At 45.6% G+C, this 18913-nt stretch overlaps 1 protein-coding gene across 1 annotated transcript in view; it reads right to left on the bottom strand.

The window, feature by feature from the left end:
* The window catches only part of LOC126272809 (otoferlin-like), a 189848-nt gene extending 171262 nt beyond the window's left edge, over positions 1-18586 (bottom strand). Inside the window, exons 1-3 of the mRNA XM_049976035.1 lie at positions 18397-18586; positions 10233-10408; positions 6964-7123 (exon numbers count right to left, since the gene is read on the bottom strand). Of these exons, the coding sequence (XP_049831992.1) occupies positions 6964-7123; positions 10233-10408; positions 18397-18586 (526 nt within the window). The remainder of the gene's footprint in view (positions 1-6963; positions 7124-10232; positions 10409-18396) is intronic.
* Positions 18587-18913: the final 327 nt, after the last annotated feature.

Raw genomic sequence — 18913 nt, 5'->3', positions numbered from 1 at the left:
GCCATCTGAGCTATTGATATTCATACACGTGGTTCTCTTCTCTCCAAAGGTCTCTTTAATTTTCCTGTAGGCAGTATCTATCTTACCCCTAGTGAGATAAGCTTCTACATCCTTACATTTGTCCTCTAGCCATCCCTGTTCAGCCATTTTGCACTTCCTGTCGATCTCATTTTTGAGACGTTTGTATTCCTTTTTGCCTGCTTCATTTACTGCATTTTTATATTTTCTCCTTTCATCAATTAAATTCAATATTTCTTCTGTTACCCAAGGATTTCTAGCAGCCCTCGTCTTTGTACCTACTTTATCCTCTGCTGCCTTCACTACTACATCCCTCAGAACTACCCATTCTTCTTCTACTGTATTTCTTTCCCCTATTCCTGTCAATTGTTCCTTTATGCTCTCCCTGAAACTCTGTACAACCTCTGGTTCTTTCAGTTTATCCAGGTCCCATCTCCTTAATTTTCCACATTTTTGCACTTTCTTCAGTTTTAATCTACAGGTCATAACCAATAGATTGTGGTCAGAGTCCACATCTGCCCCTGGAAATGTCTTACAATTTAAAACCTGGTTCCTAAATCTCTGTCTTACCATAATCTATCTGATACCTTTTAGTATCTCCAGGGTTCTTCCACGTATACAACCTTCTTTCATGATTCTTAAACCAAGTGTTAGCTATGATTAAGTTGTGCTCTGTGCAAAATTCTACTAGGCGGCTTCCTCTTTCATTTCTTAGCCCCAATCCATATTCACCTACTATGTTTCCTTCTCTCCCTTTTCCTACACTCGAATTCCAGTCACCCATTACTATTAAATTTTCGTCTCCCTTCACTATCTGAATAATTTCTTTTATTTCATCGTACATTTCTTCAATTTCTTCATCATCTGCAGAGTTAGTTGGCATATAAACTTGTACTACTGTAGTAGGTGTGGGCTTCGAATCTATCTTGGCCACAATAATGCGTTCACTATGCTGTTTGTAGTAGCTTACCCGCATTCCTATTTTCCTATTCATTATTAAACCTACTCCTGCATTAGCCCTATTTGATTTTGTGTTTATAACCCTGTAGTCACCTGACCAGAAGTCTTGTTCCTCCTGCCACCGAACTTCACTAATTCCCACTATATCTAACTTTAACCTATCCATTTCCCTATTTAAATTTTCTAACCTACCTGCCCGATTAAGGGATCTGACATTCCACGCTCCGATACGTAGAACGCCAGTTTTCTTTCTCCTGATAACGACATCCTCCTGAGTAGTCCCCGCCCGGAGATGCGAATGTGGGACTATTTTACCTCCGGAATATTTTACCCAAGAGGATGCCATCATCATTTAATCATACAGTAAAGCTGCATGTCCTCAGGAAAAATTACGGCTGTAGTTTCCCATTGCTTTCAGCCGTTCGCAGTACCAGCACAGCAAGGCCGTTTTGGTTAATGTTGCAAGGCCAGATCAGTCAATCATCCAGACTGTTGCCCCTGCAACTACTGAAAAGGCTGCTGCCCCTCTTCAGGAACCACACGTTTGTCTGGCCTCTCAACAGATACCCCTCCGTTGTGGTTGCACCTACGGTACGGCCATCTGTATCGCTGAGGCACGCAAGCCTCCCCACCAACGGCAAGGTCCATGGTTCATGGGGGGAGTAACACAGTATCTTCAAAAATAAGTTAATTTTGGTTGTAACAATACAAAAATGTAACAATTTATAAATGTAATGTATACAATCAATGCAACAGTATATTCATGTAATGTATATGTACCACAAAGATTCAGGACGTAAATAGATAAATAAAAAGGCTGGCGTAGGTGGCGACACCTACAACGTGCTGACATGAGGAAAGTTTCCAACTGATTTCTCATACACAAACAGCAGTTTGAAAGGTCACACTGAGTCACAGCGCCAGAGATTGCGCCAAAGATTATTATTCCGCCGCCTCCACTGGGGCAGTAGTAGTTCAGAGGTTGCCGTAGGCAGTGCTTGTTGAGAGGGTGTCAAGAGCAGTACTAGTTCAGAGGATGTCGTGTGCAGTTGTTGTTCTGTTGGGCGAGAGAGTAGATGCTTTTCGGTTGGTGTAATGTATACATGGAAGATTTTGCAATGATCACATTGTATTTTTCGTCAATATATATGGAGGTAAAACAAAAAGGTTTATTTCACATTTCCATAATGACAATGCCTCTTGGTCACAGGTTCAGTCAACAAAGCATCTGGGTCGTGTTCATGTGTTAGAATTGTAATTCTGGTTTCTATATGCAATTATAGTATTTCTGGTTTTTCAATTAGTTCATTGTAAATGGCGTCTAAAATATCTTGTCGTATTGAGGAAGAACCGTGCCAGATACATGTACGTTGAATCACACTACCACACACAGAACAGTTACACTTGTGCTTTGTTGTTTCGTAGCTTTTATACTTGCAGGGGACTTAATTAATCAATTGTGTTAACGGAAATTTCCTTTCATTCTTTATTGTTATTTTATGCAGTCATATTGCATACTAATACTAGTCAGGGCCAACCGGTTACGAGACGTCGTAACCGGGCACACAGCTACTAAAATTATTGCATTTTAATAATTAAGGCCCCATGCAAGTTGACCAGCGTTGCCTGGAGAAACGTTGTTGTGGTGCCTCGTGCAAGGAGGAGAAATGCGTTCCATCACATTTCCGACTTTGATAAAGGTCGGATTGTAGCCTATCGCGATTGCGGTTTATTGTATCGCCACATTGCTGCTCGGATTGGTCGAGATCCAATGACTGTTAGCAGAATATGAAATCGGTGGGTTCAGGAGTGTAGCACGGAACGCCGTGCTGGATCCCAACGGCCTCGTATTACGAGCAGTCGAGATGACAGGCATCTTATCCGCATGACTGTAACGGGTCGTGCAGCCACGTCTCGATCCCTGAGTCAACAGATTGGGACGTTTGCAAGACAACAACTGTCTGCACGAACAGTTCAACGACGTTTGCAGCAGCATGGACTGTCAGCTCGGAGACAATGGCTGCGGTTCCCCTTGACGCAGCATCACCGACAGGAGCGCCTGCGATGGTGTACTCAACGAGGAACCTCGGTGCACGAATGGCAAAACATCATTTTTTCGGATGAATCCAGGTTCTGTTTAAAGCATCATGATGGTCACATTCGTGTTTGGTGACATCGTGGTGAACGCACATTGGAAGCGTGTATTCGTCATCGCCATACTGGCGTATCACCCGGCGTGATTAGATTTCAGATGTGTTACGACCCGTGGCTCTACCCTTCATTCGATCCCTGCGAAACCCTACATTTCAGCAGGATAATGGACGGCCGCACGTTAATGGTCTTGTACGGGCCTTTCTGGGTGCAGAAAATGTTCGACTACTGCCCTGACCAGCACCTTCTCGAGATCTCTCACCAACAGAAAACCTGTGGTCAATGGTGGCCGAGCAACTGGCTCGTCACAATACGCCAGTCACTAGTCTTGATGAACTGTGGTATCGTGTTGAAGCTACCTGGGCAGCTGTACCTGTATACGCCATTCAAGCTCTGTTTGACTCAATGCCCAGGCGTATCAAGTCCGTTATTACGGCCAGAGGTGGTTGTTCTGGGTACTGATTTCTCAGGACCTATGCACCCAATTTGCGTGAAAATGTAATCACATGTTAGTTCCAGTATAATTTATTTGTCCAATGAATATCCGTTTATGATCTGAATTTCTTGTTGATGTAGCAATTTTAATGGCCAGTAGTGTACGAAGAATAAGAAACTAATAATACTTGCAATTTTTTTTTCAAGTACTAATTCAACATTACAGCTCACAAATAGTTTACGATCGAAATAAATCAGTCAGCGTACACTCAGCGATCTTTGAAAGGTACTTAAAGTAGTCAAATATGTTACATGGTTAGTTACGACAATGAAGTCCAAATCGTCAAGCACTGTGCAAGTCTGATCTTTATATACTTATTTTGCTTTTCTGATGCCACAACGGTGTAGGACAGCATCATTGCTTTTAACTGCACAAAGAGTACCAAGGTGTTTCATTTTAATATTTCACAAGTAAGTTCATCCATATGTATGCTTCGATGCCTTAATGATTAGTACTTTTCAGTTTTATGTCTTATTCTGTCAGCTCAGTGATTATAAATTTAATGACATCAACTCTAGCATAGTGTGTGATAAATGTTATTAAACTTCCTGGCCGATTAAAACTGTGTGCCGGACCGATAATCGAACTCGTCACCTTTACCTTTCGCGAGCAAGTGCTCTACCATCTGAGTTATGCAGGCAGCTTTAATTCTGCCATAGCTCGTCTCCTACCTTCCAAACTTTACAGAAGCTCCTCTACTACCCTTGCAGACCTAGCACTCTTGGAAAAAAGGATATTGCGGAGATATGGGTTAGCCACAGCCTGGGATACGTTTCCAGAACGAGGTTTTCACTCTGGAGCGGAGTGTGCGTTGATATGAAACTTACTGGCAGATTAAAACTGTGAGTCGGACCGAGATTCGAACTCGGGGCCTTCGCCTTTCGCAGAGTTATTATATTGCGTTATACATGAAGTGTCGCTGGCTTGCTCAAGCCACTGCTGCCGTAACCGTCTCGATTGCAACAGACAGCTGGAACAGCATCACAGCCGGGCTCAGTAAGTTGATGCCACGACCCTGTTAGCAACTAGCGATGTTACGAAAATCCAGGGTTTACCTCCAACATGGCGGCAAGGTAAGTACATGATGTCTGGGGCATTTACTAATGGCCTCCCAGCCACCGGAAACCATTGTCACCTTAACTCCATGCCCTAGTGCGCTCATCAACATCCGTCACCCTAAGGACTGCCTGGAGTACGGTCCAGCAACAGCTCTGATGGGCTGAGGGTCGAAGTGACCGAACCCTTCTACCCACAGACCCACTTAGCGACTACAGCTGGCAGGTACTGCCAGGTAATCGTCGGGTATTGTATATCACTTGCAGGATGTCAGTGGCTACACCAATCACTGCTGTGGCAGGCCGACTGACACCCTGTTACGGTAAAGCTGTGTCGGACTGCATCACCAACAAGTGATTCAACTACGGTCGCAGACCGGCAATGCTTACCTCACAAGAACACTCCGCTCTCTTGCCACACTGAATCATGTCGACCGGGACTGACGATACGACAACACACAGCTACCAAAGACCATATATCCGACCTCCCCCTTCCCAACCCCACTTGCTGGACAGCGGTATTCAATCACCCCTGTATGTTGTACGAGATACACAAAACAACCAGTTCCTAACTAACAGAGAAAACTCCCCATCGCATCTCCCTCGGATTTAGTGGTAAGTTATCCCATTTCATAGCACGTCAAAAACTGAACACAGATCAAGCATGAAGATAGGAAGAAGTTGTACTGAGCTCTGGAAAAATGATGGAAAACAGAAACAGTGAACGGTCCAAATGTAATCAATGTAATGTTGAACACCATACATGACCGTTGCGTCGTGGTTGTGTGGTCACGGTGTTGGACTAGGCAGCGGGAGATCCTAGTTCAGATCTCACTTACTCCAATTTCTTTTTCCACAAAATTACTAACTTTCCGTCCGGTCATTGACTTGTCTGTTCACTATATTCTGATTTGTGTATGTGTCGTGGAGTAATGTCAGTTTGCAACGGAGACATGTAATGAAGGGACCTCCAGAAGTACGTACCCCCTATTTGTTCTACACACGTACCATATCTTACGCAGTTTTCGTTCCGTATAAACTATTTAGATCTTATCCATTATGTATAAATAAATTAAATGAACACGGTGTTATTGTTGTGATCTTCAGTCCAGAGACTGGTTTGATGCAGCTCTCAAATGAACACGAGACATTTTTAATCTTGAATCCCTTCACTTTCTGTGAGATGTCTTATGTTGCATCTCGCCTGCTCTCACTATGGATGACATTTACTTGCGACAGTAATGAATTCCTGTCACACGATTCATATTCACTCACTCACATTTACTTGCGACGGTAATGTATTCCTACCATATGATTAGTGTTCAGCGGTGAATAGTGAGAGCAGGCGAGATGCCGCATAGACTTCTCACAGAAATGAAAAGAACAAATAAAAGGGTCAGAACTATGTTACAACAAAGAAATTCAAGAGTCAAAACTTCCAAAACGGAACGCAAGAGGCAAAACATGTGGTACACGTGTAGAACAAGTTGGAGGTACGTACGTATCTGTTGCTGTTGCTTCCTTCTGGAGAATAGGTACGCCTTGGTTGACGAGGTCGAAGCAGCTGTCCTGACAAGTCTACTACTGATCTGTCGCCCTCCAACAGGGTCGTCGTCATCCAGCACTCTCAATGCCGTGGCATAAAGTAGAATAAACTATTTAGATCTTATCCATTATGTATAAATAAACTAAATGAACACGAGACATTTAATACACAATGTTTTTCTCGAAAAAACATCGCTATATTTTTTTCTATTCCAAATTTTCCTCACTCGCTCAAGCATATATAACTACGTAACAGGGCTACAGGGCCACAAACCATGAAAAAAAAACATCAGTTCCTTCGCCGTATAAGGGAGCAATACTTAGAGAAGGTCACACAAAATAACATCAAAAATTTTATGATGAAACTGTATACATCACGAATGGGCAAGCGGTACTAGTTCTATGTGAATACAGGCACTCCCGGAGTATCGTATTGGTGAAGAGATCTCGGGTGGCAGCGTTAAAGCAACACGCTATTTTAATACTGCCATCCATCTGGAAACCCAAGAGATTTTCGGCACAGTACAAGCTTTAATTAAGTGAATTATTCCGTTTTACAGTAAGGAAAGGAACACAACCGTGAGAAAGTATTATTTAGACCAAACAGTTAAATAATTATGATGGACTACATGTGTCAGTCAATAGATTCATTTGTTCCATATTTGACTATCATACTGCCACAGATTTTGATAGATAGTCAGTGCAAATAACACGAAACATAACGTGACTCGATCTCACCCAGAGGCGCCTGCGTCGCTATGGAGGCGAGTCCGCCGCCGGCCTGGTCGCCCATGGCGAACTGCAGCACCACAGCCTTCCCGGCCAGCGCGCGCGGGATGCAGTCTGCTCCCAGCAGCACCGCGAACAAACTGTGCTCCTCCAACCGCCACAGCTCTTCCTGTGGGAAACCGGTTATTTAGAGGCTTAGCTGATTAGTGTTCATCTTTGGAAAGATGTATGAACTTTGCGAAAGTGAAAAAATTACCGTTTCTCCGCTGACTTCGTTTTAGACCGGCTCAAGCGCTACAAGAGTTGGTTCATGGGCATTTGAAGTGAGTAAAAGACGAGTATGTCAGGAGTAGTGCACGTACTGTCCAATCATTGTCTTAACGCTTTTCTGAGTTAGATATTATTAGTAGTATACCAGAGAGCATTCTACCCAATCGTGGCTCGCGAGTGTTGTTAATGGCGAGACCCACATTCTGCGTGGAAGTTGATAAAATGGTCCGACAAGAAGAAAAATTACATATGTGCAGGAGTAATGAGGAACTAAGGCAAATACTAGTAAGCAGAAGGTAGAGAAACTAGTGAGAGATAAGATTAATAACAACATTATTCCCAGATTTTGGCGGAAATGTTGAGGTGCGTTAGTGCCAACCACCTACCCCAGGACAGCCAGAACGTTCCTACGTCTAAACAAGGGAGGCCTGGATGTGTAGCGGTGCGAGACAGTGGCAATCTATTTACAAAGAACTGATAGAATGATCGGAGCATCATCTACTCGTGTTCAGCCCCCGTCTGTTACCGCAAATAAAGAGCAGGTTTGTGCACTTTTGCACTCAGGCAGTACTATGTTATCAAATGTATCCGGATACCTGGCTGAAAATGACTTACAACTTCGTGACGCCCTCCATCAGTAATTCTGGAATTCAGTATGGTCATAGCCGACCATTAGCCTTGACAGCTTCCACTCTCGCAAGCATACGTTCAATCAGGTGCTGGAAGATTTCTTGAGGAATGACAGATCATTCTTCAGAGAGTGCTGCACTGAGGAGAGGTATCGATGTCGGTCGGTGAGGACTGACATGAAGTCGGCGTTCCAAAACATCAGAAAGGTGTTCTATATGATTCACGTCAGGACTCTGCAGGCCAGTCCATTACAGGGATGTTATTGTCGTATAACCACTCCGCCACAGGCCGTGCATTATGAACAGCTGCTCGATCGTGTTGAAAATTGCAATCGAAATCCCCGAATTGCTCTTCAACAGTGAGAAGCAAGAAGGTGCTTACAACATCAGTTAGGCATGTGCTGTGATAGTGCCACGCAAAACAATAAGGGGTGCAAGCCCCCTCCATGAGAAACACGACCACGTCATAACATCACCGCCTCCGAATTTTACTGTTGGCACTACACACGCTCGCAGATGACGTTCGCCGGGCATTCACCACACCCACACCCTGCCATCCGATCGCCACATTGTGTACCGTGATTCGTCACTCCACACAACGTTTATCCACTGTTCAATTGTCCAATGTCAACGCTTCTTACACCAAGCGAGGCGTCGTTTGGCATTTACCGACGTGATGTGTGGCTCATGAGCAGCCGATCGACCATGAAATCTAAGTTTTCTCACCTCCCGTCTAACTGTCATCGTACTTGGAGTGGATTCTGATGCAGTTTGAAATCCCTGTCCGTTGGTCTGGATAGATGTCTGCCTATTATACATTACGACCCTCTTCAGCTGTCAGAGGTCCCTGTCAGTCAACAGTCGAGGTCTGCTGTACGCTTTTGTGCTATACGTGTTCCTTCACGTTTCCACTTCACTATCACATCGGAAACAGTGGACCTAGGGTTATTTAGGAGTGTGGAAATCACGCGTACAGACGTATGACACAAGTGACACCCCATCACCTGGCCACGTTCGAAGTCCGTTAGGCGTGCGGAGCGTCCCATTCTGCTGTCTCACGATGTTTAATGACTGCTGAGGTCGTTCGTATGTAGCACCTGGCAATAGATGGCAGCACAATGCACCTAATATGAAAAACGTATGTTTCGGGGGGTGTCCAGATACTTTTGATCACATAGTGTACTTTGCCTGTATGGAAGGAGAGGGCGACGCCAATCGTTGAGGGACTAGCAATCGAAGCAAAGTGTGGTGCCGCCATCCATGTAACAACTCCGCCGGCGATGACCCATTGCGTGGCTGCGAGCCACAGGAAAACAAAACTAACAACATGGCTTTATCGCTTGTGTGGGAGGCACGGAGTTTGTACATCTGTTACCCTTTATCAGATTCGCCAATGGATTGAGGGTGGAACCGAACATACATGATGTGCTTGGTTCCGATGGCGGTGCAAAATTGTTCAAACTCAATGGCAACAAAATTGAGGTCCGTTGTCAGTCACATTCACTTCAGGCAATTCCTCGAAGCAGAAGATCAACGATAAAGCCGGGATTGTGAAACGAGCCATAGTAGAGTGCACAATAGCCACGAAGGTAAACTTGCTGAAAGTGTAAACGGCGATGAGCCAACGTATATTCCAGTAAATACAAGAGGAATCCATATACAAACGTTGCCAAGGTGTTTGAGATTTGGGCTATTCACAGGACTGCAGAGGGCGGCCATAATCTAGAGTCGCTGGAGGTATGGCTTAGTGGGGGCGCATCACAAGCTCCCCCTCATCCCCACTACCGCTATCGGCGTCTGATGGAAACTTGCAATTCTGTTCCTACGGCGCGTGCGGGGTGTTATCGATATGTGATACCACACAACCCGAAGCCTCCATTATGCTGGAGAGAGCTAAGATAAAACTGCAATGGAAAATCATTTCACAAATTTACCCAAACACAGCCTGGTTCCATTAGAACTAATGTATGTGCTGCACTTACCTATAACTATGAATAAGGTGTACATTAACAACACTAATATATATTTACTGCGTGCTGTGGCCATGGATAATAACGGAGGGATGTATCCTAGTTTGTTTACTGCATTCTGTAAGTAGTTCGTACTACGAAAGAGCTAGCAGCGGAAGAGATGTGTTTCTCGTTAGCGAAGGTGAACAAGTGCTCATAGCTCTTAAGGTACGCATTTGAGATCCCATGTTTACTGGACTCTTGCTCGTTTTGGTGCGTACTATTACTTCTCAAAATATGGAATACTTTTCTGACACCGTGTATACTGCACTGAGTCAGCCGTTTCACTTGTGCTCCGTCCAAGCGCGACTAATATTTTACCCGGTCTGCTTATTTCGCCCAGGCTTCGTTGTTGGCAGCGCGGGCTAACTTGTCGCCTGACACACGCAGTCACCTCGTCGAGGGCCGGCAAGGTCTCGACGGCGGTGCCGCCAGTGGAGACCTCGGCGTCCGGCACGGCGCGCAGCGAGACGAGCAGCCGGCCGCGGTAAGCCGCGTCCCCGCCGTACAGGTACAGGTACGCAGGCCCGAACGTCGGCAGGAAACCTGCCACAAACAAACTGATAGCACAAGCAGATAATACGACAGTCGTTCAATAAATAATGCAACACTGTTTTCCTCGGACGACTTCAGTTGAAAAAAAATGCGGAATTGGTTGTTGGATATCGTGGAAATTCCCACTTCAGCCCGTAGAGTTTCATTAAGTTCCGATAGGTAGCAGCGCTATACGTAGCCTTGAAAATAACGTCTGTAACGGAGGTGCGTTCCAAAAAGAGAGAAGTCATTGAGTTTCTTTTGGGAGGAAACCAGAGAAACCAGGCTCTTGCAGAATCACTACGGAGATCTGAAAAAAACCATGGTGAGTCGTTGGGCTAGGCGCATACCCACGTGCCAGCAGGCCACACACTGCTGCGACCCTGCAATGTTGGAAAGTGCGGACACTCTCATCCGAAGTGATCAACGGATCACAATCGAAGACCTCGCTTCTCTTTTTTGTGGTGCTAATACACTCGTCCAACATTTGGGGTACTCAAAGGTGTGAGCCCGCTGGTTTCCTCGACGCCTAACAGAGGACTTCGATCTGCAGTCACGCAGGCCCTCCCGGTAAGGAGGCTTAAGGCCGTCTCACTGAACGGAGATTATGTTGAGAAATAGGATTTTGTAGCCAAAAGAGCGGCGAATAATACGGTGTATTGGGATTCTTAATAAAACCAACCTTTTAAAAAAAAGTGTTGCGTTACTTATTGAGCGCTCCTCGAGCACAGTATTTGAACCATGCATAATGGTCTCTATCAGTAGATCAGCTAAGACCTTTAATATTAAACGCCATTAGTATTGCCACCAATATAACTGCCCTTGACCTTCAAAGCAGTGCATTAGAAATCTTTCAAATCATTTATCTTTATGGGAGATGTTGGTCACAGGTGAGTTGCGAAGACATACTACACTCCTGGAAATTGAAATAAGAACACCGTGAATTCATTGTCCCAGGAAGGGGAAACTTTATTGACACATTCCTGGGGTCAGATACATCACATGATCACACTGACAGAACCACAGGCACATAGACACAGGCAACAGAGCATGCACAATGTCGGCACTAGTACAGTGTATATCCACCTTTCGCAGCAATGCAGGCTACTATTCTCCCATGGAGACGATCGTAGAGATGCTGGAGGTAGTCCTGTGGAACGGCTTGCCATGCCATTTCCACCTGGCGCCTCAGTTTTACCAGCGTTCGTGCTGGACGTGCAGACCGCGTGAGACGACGCTTCATCCAGTCCCAAACATGCTCAATGGGGGACAGATCCGGAGATCTTGCTGGCCAGGGTAGTTGACTTACACCTTCTAGAGCACGTTGGGTGGCACAGGATACATGCGGACGTGCATTGTCCTGTTGGAACAGCAAGTTCCCTTGCCGGTCTAGGAATGGTAGAACGATGGGTTCGATTACGGTTTGGATGTACCGTGCACTATTCAGTGTCCCCTCGACGATCACCAGAGGTGTACGGCCAGTGTAGGAGATCGCTCTCCACACTATGATGCCGGGTGTTGGCCCTGTGTGCCTCGGTCGTATGCAGTCCTGATTGTCGCGCTCACCTGCACGGCGCCAAACACGCATACGACCATCATTGGCACCAAGGCAGAAGCGACTCTCATCGCTGAAGACGACACGTCTCCATTCGTCCCTCCATTCACGCCTGTCGCGACACCACTGGAGGCGGGCTGCACGATGTTGGGGCGTGAGCGGAAGACGGCCTAACGGTGTGCGGGACCGTAGCCCAGCTTCATGGAGACGGTTGCGAATGGTCCTCGCCGATACCCCAGGAGCAACAGTGTCCCTAATTTGCTGGGAAGTGGCGGTGCGGTCCCCTACGGCACTGCGTAGGATCCTACGGTCTTGGCGTGCATCCGTGCGTCGCTGCGGTCCGGTCCCAGGTCGACGGGCACGTGCACCTTCCGCCGACCACTGGCGACAACATCGATGTACTGTGGAGGCCTCACGCTCCACGTGTTGAGCAATTCGGCGGTACGTCCACCCGGCCTCCCGCATGCCCACTATACGCCCTCGCTCAAAGTCCGTCAACTGCACATACGGTTCACGTCCACGCTGTCGCGGCATGCTACCAGTGTTTAAAGACTGCGATGGAGCTCCGTATGCCACGGCAAACTGGCTGACACTGACGGCGGCGGTGCACAAATGCTGCGCAGCTAGCGCCATTCGACGGCCAACACCGCGGTTCCTGGTGTGTCCGCTGTGCTGTGCGTGTGATCATTGCTTGTACAGCCCTCTCGCAGTGTCCGGAGCGAGTATGGTGGGTCTGACACACCGGTGTCAATGTGTTCTTTTTTCCATTTCCAGGAGTGTATATAAAGATTTTCTCGGTTACAAATGTCATAGTCTCTGGCTACACAGCGAATGTATATCCATACGCTATACCTTAGAGGAGTAGCTACCTAATCAATCGCGTTTCAACGTGGCAGATTCTGAGTACCGCGCGGCACAAACCGCGCGATTTCCGGGAGCTTTAGGACTATATATATTACGATAAAGCTGGCTGTACTCGATGAATTTGATGTTTCATTTCAATGGCCATTTCTACGCTACAACAAATAGGAGTTTATTGTTATATCGTAGTTTGCATCTGCGCATTGGCATAATGTTTCATTTGCAGAGAGGGATTGGGTTGTTTTGTTTGAGGGAGAAGACCAGTCAGCGAGATCATCGGTCTCATCGGATTAGGGAAGGACGGGCAAGGAAGTCTGCCGTGCCCTTTCAAATAAACCATCACAGCATTTCCCTGGAGCGATTTCACGAAAAACCTAAATCAGGATGGCCGGACGCGTGATTGAACCGTAAAAGGGGGTCGATGATCGACGAAGTGTGGCTTAACCATCCACACGTTACGTAACTAGTTTTAAAAATGTACAAAAAATTAACTAATCACAAAACTCTGTGACTGAAGAATTTATAATACTTTCGAAATGGCTTTAAGATATTATACAGAGCTTAAATATGTAAAATTCGCAATATTTACAAACGCTGCACAAAACACAGCCACGTATCTCACAGCAATAGAAACACAAAAAATACCGAAAACTGCATACAGTGGTTTCTAGGGAGCATTCCGTCATGTTGTTGTTGTTGTTGTCTTCAGTTCTAAGACTGGTTTGATTAAGCTCTACATGTTACTCTATCCTGTGCAAGCTTCTTCATCTCCCAGTACTTACTGCAACCCACATCCTTCTGAATCTGCTTACTGTATTCATCTCTTGGTCTCCCTCTACGTTTTTTACTCTCCACGCTGCCCTCCAATGCTAAATTTGTGATCCCTTGATGCCTCCAACACGTCCTGCCAATCGGTCCCTTCTTCTTGTCAAGTTGGGCCACAAACTCCACTTCTTCTCAGATCTATTCAATACCTCCTCATCAGTTATGTGATCTACCCATCTAATCTATTTCGCCTGTCTCATACATCTTGCTCAACAGATGGTAGAGTTTTGTCAGGACTGGCTCTAACAAGGCTGTCAGTAGTTCTAATGGAATGTTGTCTACTCCCGGGGTCTTTCAATGCTCTGTCAAACTCATCACGCAGTATCGTATCTCCCATTTCATCTTCATCTACATCCTCTTCCATTTCCAAAATATTGTCCTCAAGTACATCGCCCTTGTATAGACCCTCTATATACTCCTTCCACCTTTCTGCTTTCCCTTCTTTCCTTAGAACTGGGTTCCCATCTGAGCTCTTCATATTGATACAAGTGGTACTCTTTTCTCAAAAGTTCTCTTTAATTTTCCTGTAGGCAGTATCTATGTTACCCCTAGTGAGATAACCCTCTACATCCTAACATTTGTACTCTAGCCATCCCTCCTTAGCCATTTTACACTTCCTGTCGACCTCATTTTTGAGCTGCTTGTATTCCTTTTTGCCTGCTTCATTTACTACATTTAAATTTTCTCCTTTCATCAATAAAATTCAATATTTCTTGTTACCCAAGGATTTATACTAGCCTCGTCTTTTTACCTACGTGATCCTCTGCTGCCTTCCCTACTTCATCTCTCAAGGCTACCCATTGTTCTTCTACTGTATTTCTTTCCCCCATTCCTGTCAATTGTTCTCTTAATGCTCTCCCTGAAACTCTGTACAACCTCTGATTTAGTCAGTTTATCCGTGTCCCATCTCCTTAAATTCCCACCTTTTTGCAGTTTCTTCAGTTTTAATCTTCAGTTCGTAACCAAAAGATTGTGGTCAGAGTCCACATCTGCCCCTGGAAATGTTCTACTATTTAAAACCTGGTTCCTAAATCTTTGTCTTACCATTATATAATCTATCTGAAACCTGTCATTATCTCTAGTCTTCTTCCATGTATAAAACCATCTTTTATGATTCTTGAACCAAGTGTTAGCTATGATGAAGTTGTGCTCTGAGCAAAATTTTACCAGGAGGCTTCCTGTTTCATTTCGTACCCCCAATCCATATTTACCTACTACGTTTCGTTCTCTCCCTTTCCCTACTACCGAATTCCAGTCACCCATGGCTATAAAATTTTTGTCGCTCTTCACTACCTGAATAATTTCTTTTATTTCATCATATATTTCTTCAAATTCTTCGTCATCTGCAGAGCTAGTTGGCATATAAGCTTGTACTACTGTAGTAGGCATGGGCTTCGTGTCTATCTTGGCCACAATAATGCGTTAACTATGTTGTTTGTAGTACCTCACCCGCACTCCCATTTTTTTATTCATTATTAAACCTACTCCTACATTACCCCTACTTGATTTTGTATTTATAACCCTGTATTCGCCTGACCAAAAGTCTTGTTCCTGCTGCCACCGAACTTCACTAATTCCCACTATATATAACTTTAACCTATCCTTTTCCCTTTATAAATTTTCTAAACTACCTGCCCGATTAAGGGATCTGACATTCCACGCTCCTGATAACGACGTCCTCTTGAGTAGTCCCCGCCCAGAGAACCGAATGAGAGACTATTTTACCTCCGGAATAGTTTACACAAGAAGACGCCATCATCATTTAACCATACAGTAAAGCTGCATGCCCTCGGGAAAAATTTCGGCTGTAGTTTCCTCATGTTTTCAAAAATGGTTCAGATGGCTCTGAGTACTATGGGACTTAACTTCTGTGTTCATCAGTCCCCTAGAACTTAGAACTACTTAAACCTAACTAACCTGAGGACATCACACATATACATGCCCGAGGCAGGATTCGAACCTGCGACCGTAGCAGTCACGCGGCTCGAGACTGAAGCGCCTAGAACTGCACGGCCACACCGGCCGGCCCCCATGCTTTCAGCCGTTCGCAGTACCAGCACAGCAAGGCCATTTTGGTTAGTGTTACAAGGCCAGATCAGTTAAACATCAGACTGTTGCCCCTGCAACAACTGAAAATCCTGCTGCCCCTCTTCAGGAATCACACGTTTGTCTGGCCTCTCAACAGATACCCCTCCGCTGTAGTTGCACCTACGGTACGGTTATCTGTATCGGTGAGGCACGCAAGCCTCTCCACCAACGGCAAGGTCCATGGTTCATCATATCATAAATCAATGGACTGATTTCAACCAAACCAAATTTGGTACACACACTACTTATTGTCTGGAAAAAGTATTATGGAGATAAGAACCACCTAACTTCCATAGGGGTGAGGTCAAAAGGGTTGGTAATGTCTGACATGTAGAGTACCTGCATGACTGGCATATTGTGGAGGTACTATCAGAATGTATTCTGTGTGGATACGTGCAGATGGACAGATCTGAGCAGGAAGAAGGGGGAGGAAGAGATAGATAGTGAGAGGGGGAGTATGAGATGGACAAAGAGGTGGTGGAGGATAGGGACAGACACATGGGTAGGAGGAGCTGAACTGAGAGAGAGAGAGAGAGAGAAAAGATAGATAGAGAGAGGGAGAATAGGGGATGGATAAAGAGAGGGAGAAGAGGAGATGGGCAGAGACATGTGGGACTTGGTGATGGACAGAGAAAGAAAGGATGGAGAAGGATGTGGACAAAGAGAGGAGGGAGGAGCAAATTGACAGAGAGAATGAGAGGAGGAGAAGAACATGGAGGGGGGAGTATGAGGTGGACAGAAAAAGGGAAGGAGGCGATGGACAGAGAGGGAAGGGAGGAGAAAGTGTACTACTAGAAACTGGAATAAATAAATAACCGGGCAATGCCAGGCTTCTCAGCTAGTTACATTTCTATTTGACCGAAATGATCACACTACCCCCTTTCGGAAGTTACGTCTAACTAACCTGTTACTACGGATTATTACGTTAAGAGTGGGAATGTAAATGCCTATTGATTGTGAAATTAACGTGTGAAGATTAGGGTCGCCACCGACTCTAACCATACAAGTAATCAATGACTTGGCAGAGTCAGAAAATAAATTAATTTGATCACAGACAAAAAACTCATAAAAACACGTACGTCGTGATATCGCTCATAGAGGGTGCGACGTAATGAATAGTATTTCCCGTGCACTGTTCACGAGAATCAACCATTTAAAATAAAATAGCACATGCAAGAACACTGTGCAGAAGATCAGCTCCCAGCAACACACCTGAAAATAAGACTTAATCTAAGGCATTTGTCTTAAAATAACGGGAAGCTAATCACTGGACCTGTGCGTAAAGAAACGCGTTGGATGTGCTAACAGGAAAGCTACAAGGTGAGTGGCTTAGGTGCAAAAACGTAACCTCGGAATACAAGAGAAAATTGTGGATAACATCATTTATTTGTAAGACATGGATGTGAGGCATGTACACAATTCCTGATAACATTGAAGAAAAGCGCCGATACGTTCACCGCTATAATCTACCCCTAAAATCATTGGTGTGAATCACTGATACAACTGCTGTTGCCTGATAACTGATCGCAGTAACTCGTGCAACGGTAATGTTTCGCAGTACACCCGCGTGCCCACGTGGTTTGTGGAGACACAATTTCTAGGTATAGTGCCCAAATTGCAACTATTACATCACACAGTCATAAACAATTAACATTATTTAAAACAAACATGAGATTGGACAGTTAGTGATCCCGGTAGCCCAACAACCTATAATGTTTTACCACCTGGTTGGCTGCCCACGGACGGAAGACACATAAAGCAAGGAAAATTTACGACAAGGCAAAGCTATAAATATTAACAAAGATGAAAGATTATACAGGCACAGCTGAAGGCAAACAGACATTTATACAGAAGCGAGTGCACACTTCTTATCGACACCTTTGTGTGGCGCTCTTCCGGTGGATCCAAGTCTGCTACAGAAATTTACTAAAAGAAAAATCTGTCAAAGTTTTGCATTCCTTGCTGCGACAAGGAAAATCAATCTTTCAGAGCTGAAAAGCGAGACCAAAAGCTAACTGCTCTCCTCTCGCCAAATAACAACGTGCCAAGCGGTCAGTCTAACTCACCCTTCTTCGACTGGAGCACAGCTGTGGACGCTTCCCGTACCGGCGGCAGAGTGCCTCCCTTTTTCTTCTCCAACCTCTTTCACGCTCCGAGTGGTTCGGAAAACCCAAAGATGCCATTTCCGCCACGAACCTAACGCAGGTGGATCTCTCACAAGTAGCGCAAACCTCTTTGCCTACTTGACCACTACAAGAGTTGGCTATTCTGTTCAATTGCTGCTGAATCTGTATGACTACCGCAGACTTTCTGCAGCAGACCACGCCACCGTCTAGCGACGTGACACACAACCACATTCATTCAATCACACCGCTATGAGTTATGAGCAAAGATAAACAAGGAAAAGAAAGAGAAATGCTAGCGAAAATGGGCTACCGGACTAATAAAAAGTGGCTACAGGACCCTTTCATCGTGGCGTCTCTAAACACATCAAAGTATGGTATACGAATACTCCCGTTAATAGTTGTCTTGGGAGCAAACGGAGCAAGATCTCTGTGCCTCTTCTGCACCCTCCGGTTGACCGAGTTGACGGAGTAACATGGTGATTGAACATTTTCAGTAGTAAATAACTTGAATGGTGCTGTAAGAAAAAACAGAGAAGCCGCCGTACCGTCGTGTCCGGGGCTGGAGACGGTGGCCAGGTCGAGGTGAGCGGCTGCGAGCACGGCGTCCTCGTGACGCACCTGCAGCCGCACGCGCTGCCACATGGGCGGCAGCAGGTCGTAGAAGACCAGCCGCTCGTTCCACTCCGGGGACCGGCTCCCCCTGCACGTGCTCGTGCGGGCCTGCGCACGTCGCATCAGTCGCCAACCGTCTCACACGATCAAATGGAAATGCAGACCGTTCTCAGTTCAGAGTGCTATCTTATCTTCAATGCGAATGTTTATACTCTCGTTCATAACTTAGACATTCTCAATACGATGTGATTCTTCAGTTTCTCCCGGCGTATTTGTTGCTCGAACAGTCGACGGGTATACTGCCGGTTCATAGCGTCCAACGGGCACAATATTTCGGCGATCAGACATGTCGCCATCGTCAGGTGCGCTGACGCACTGAGCTCCTGAGGGCGGGCGGCCGGCACCAGGGAAGACCCCATCAACCGAGATTGCGGCTACAGTCTCACCAAG

Source organism: Schistocerca gregaria, chromosome 1 (assembly GCF_023897955.1).
Source record: "Schistocerca gregaria isolate iqSchGreg1 chromosome 1, iqSchGreg1.2, whole genome shotgun sequence".
Taxonomy (NCBI): domain Eukaryota; kingdom Metazoa; phylum Arthropoda; class Insecta; order Orthoptera; family Acrididae; genus Schistocerca; species Schistocerca gregaria.
This window is presented reverse-complemented; position numbering and strand designations above follow the sequence as displayed.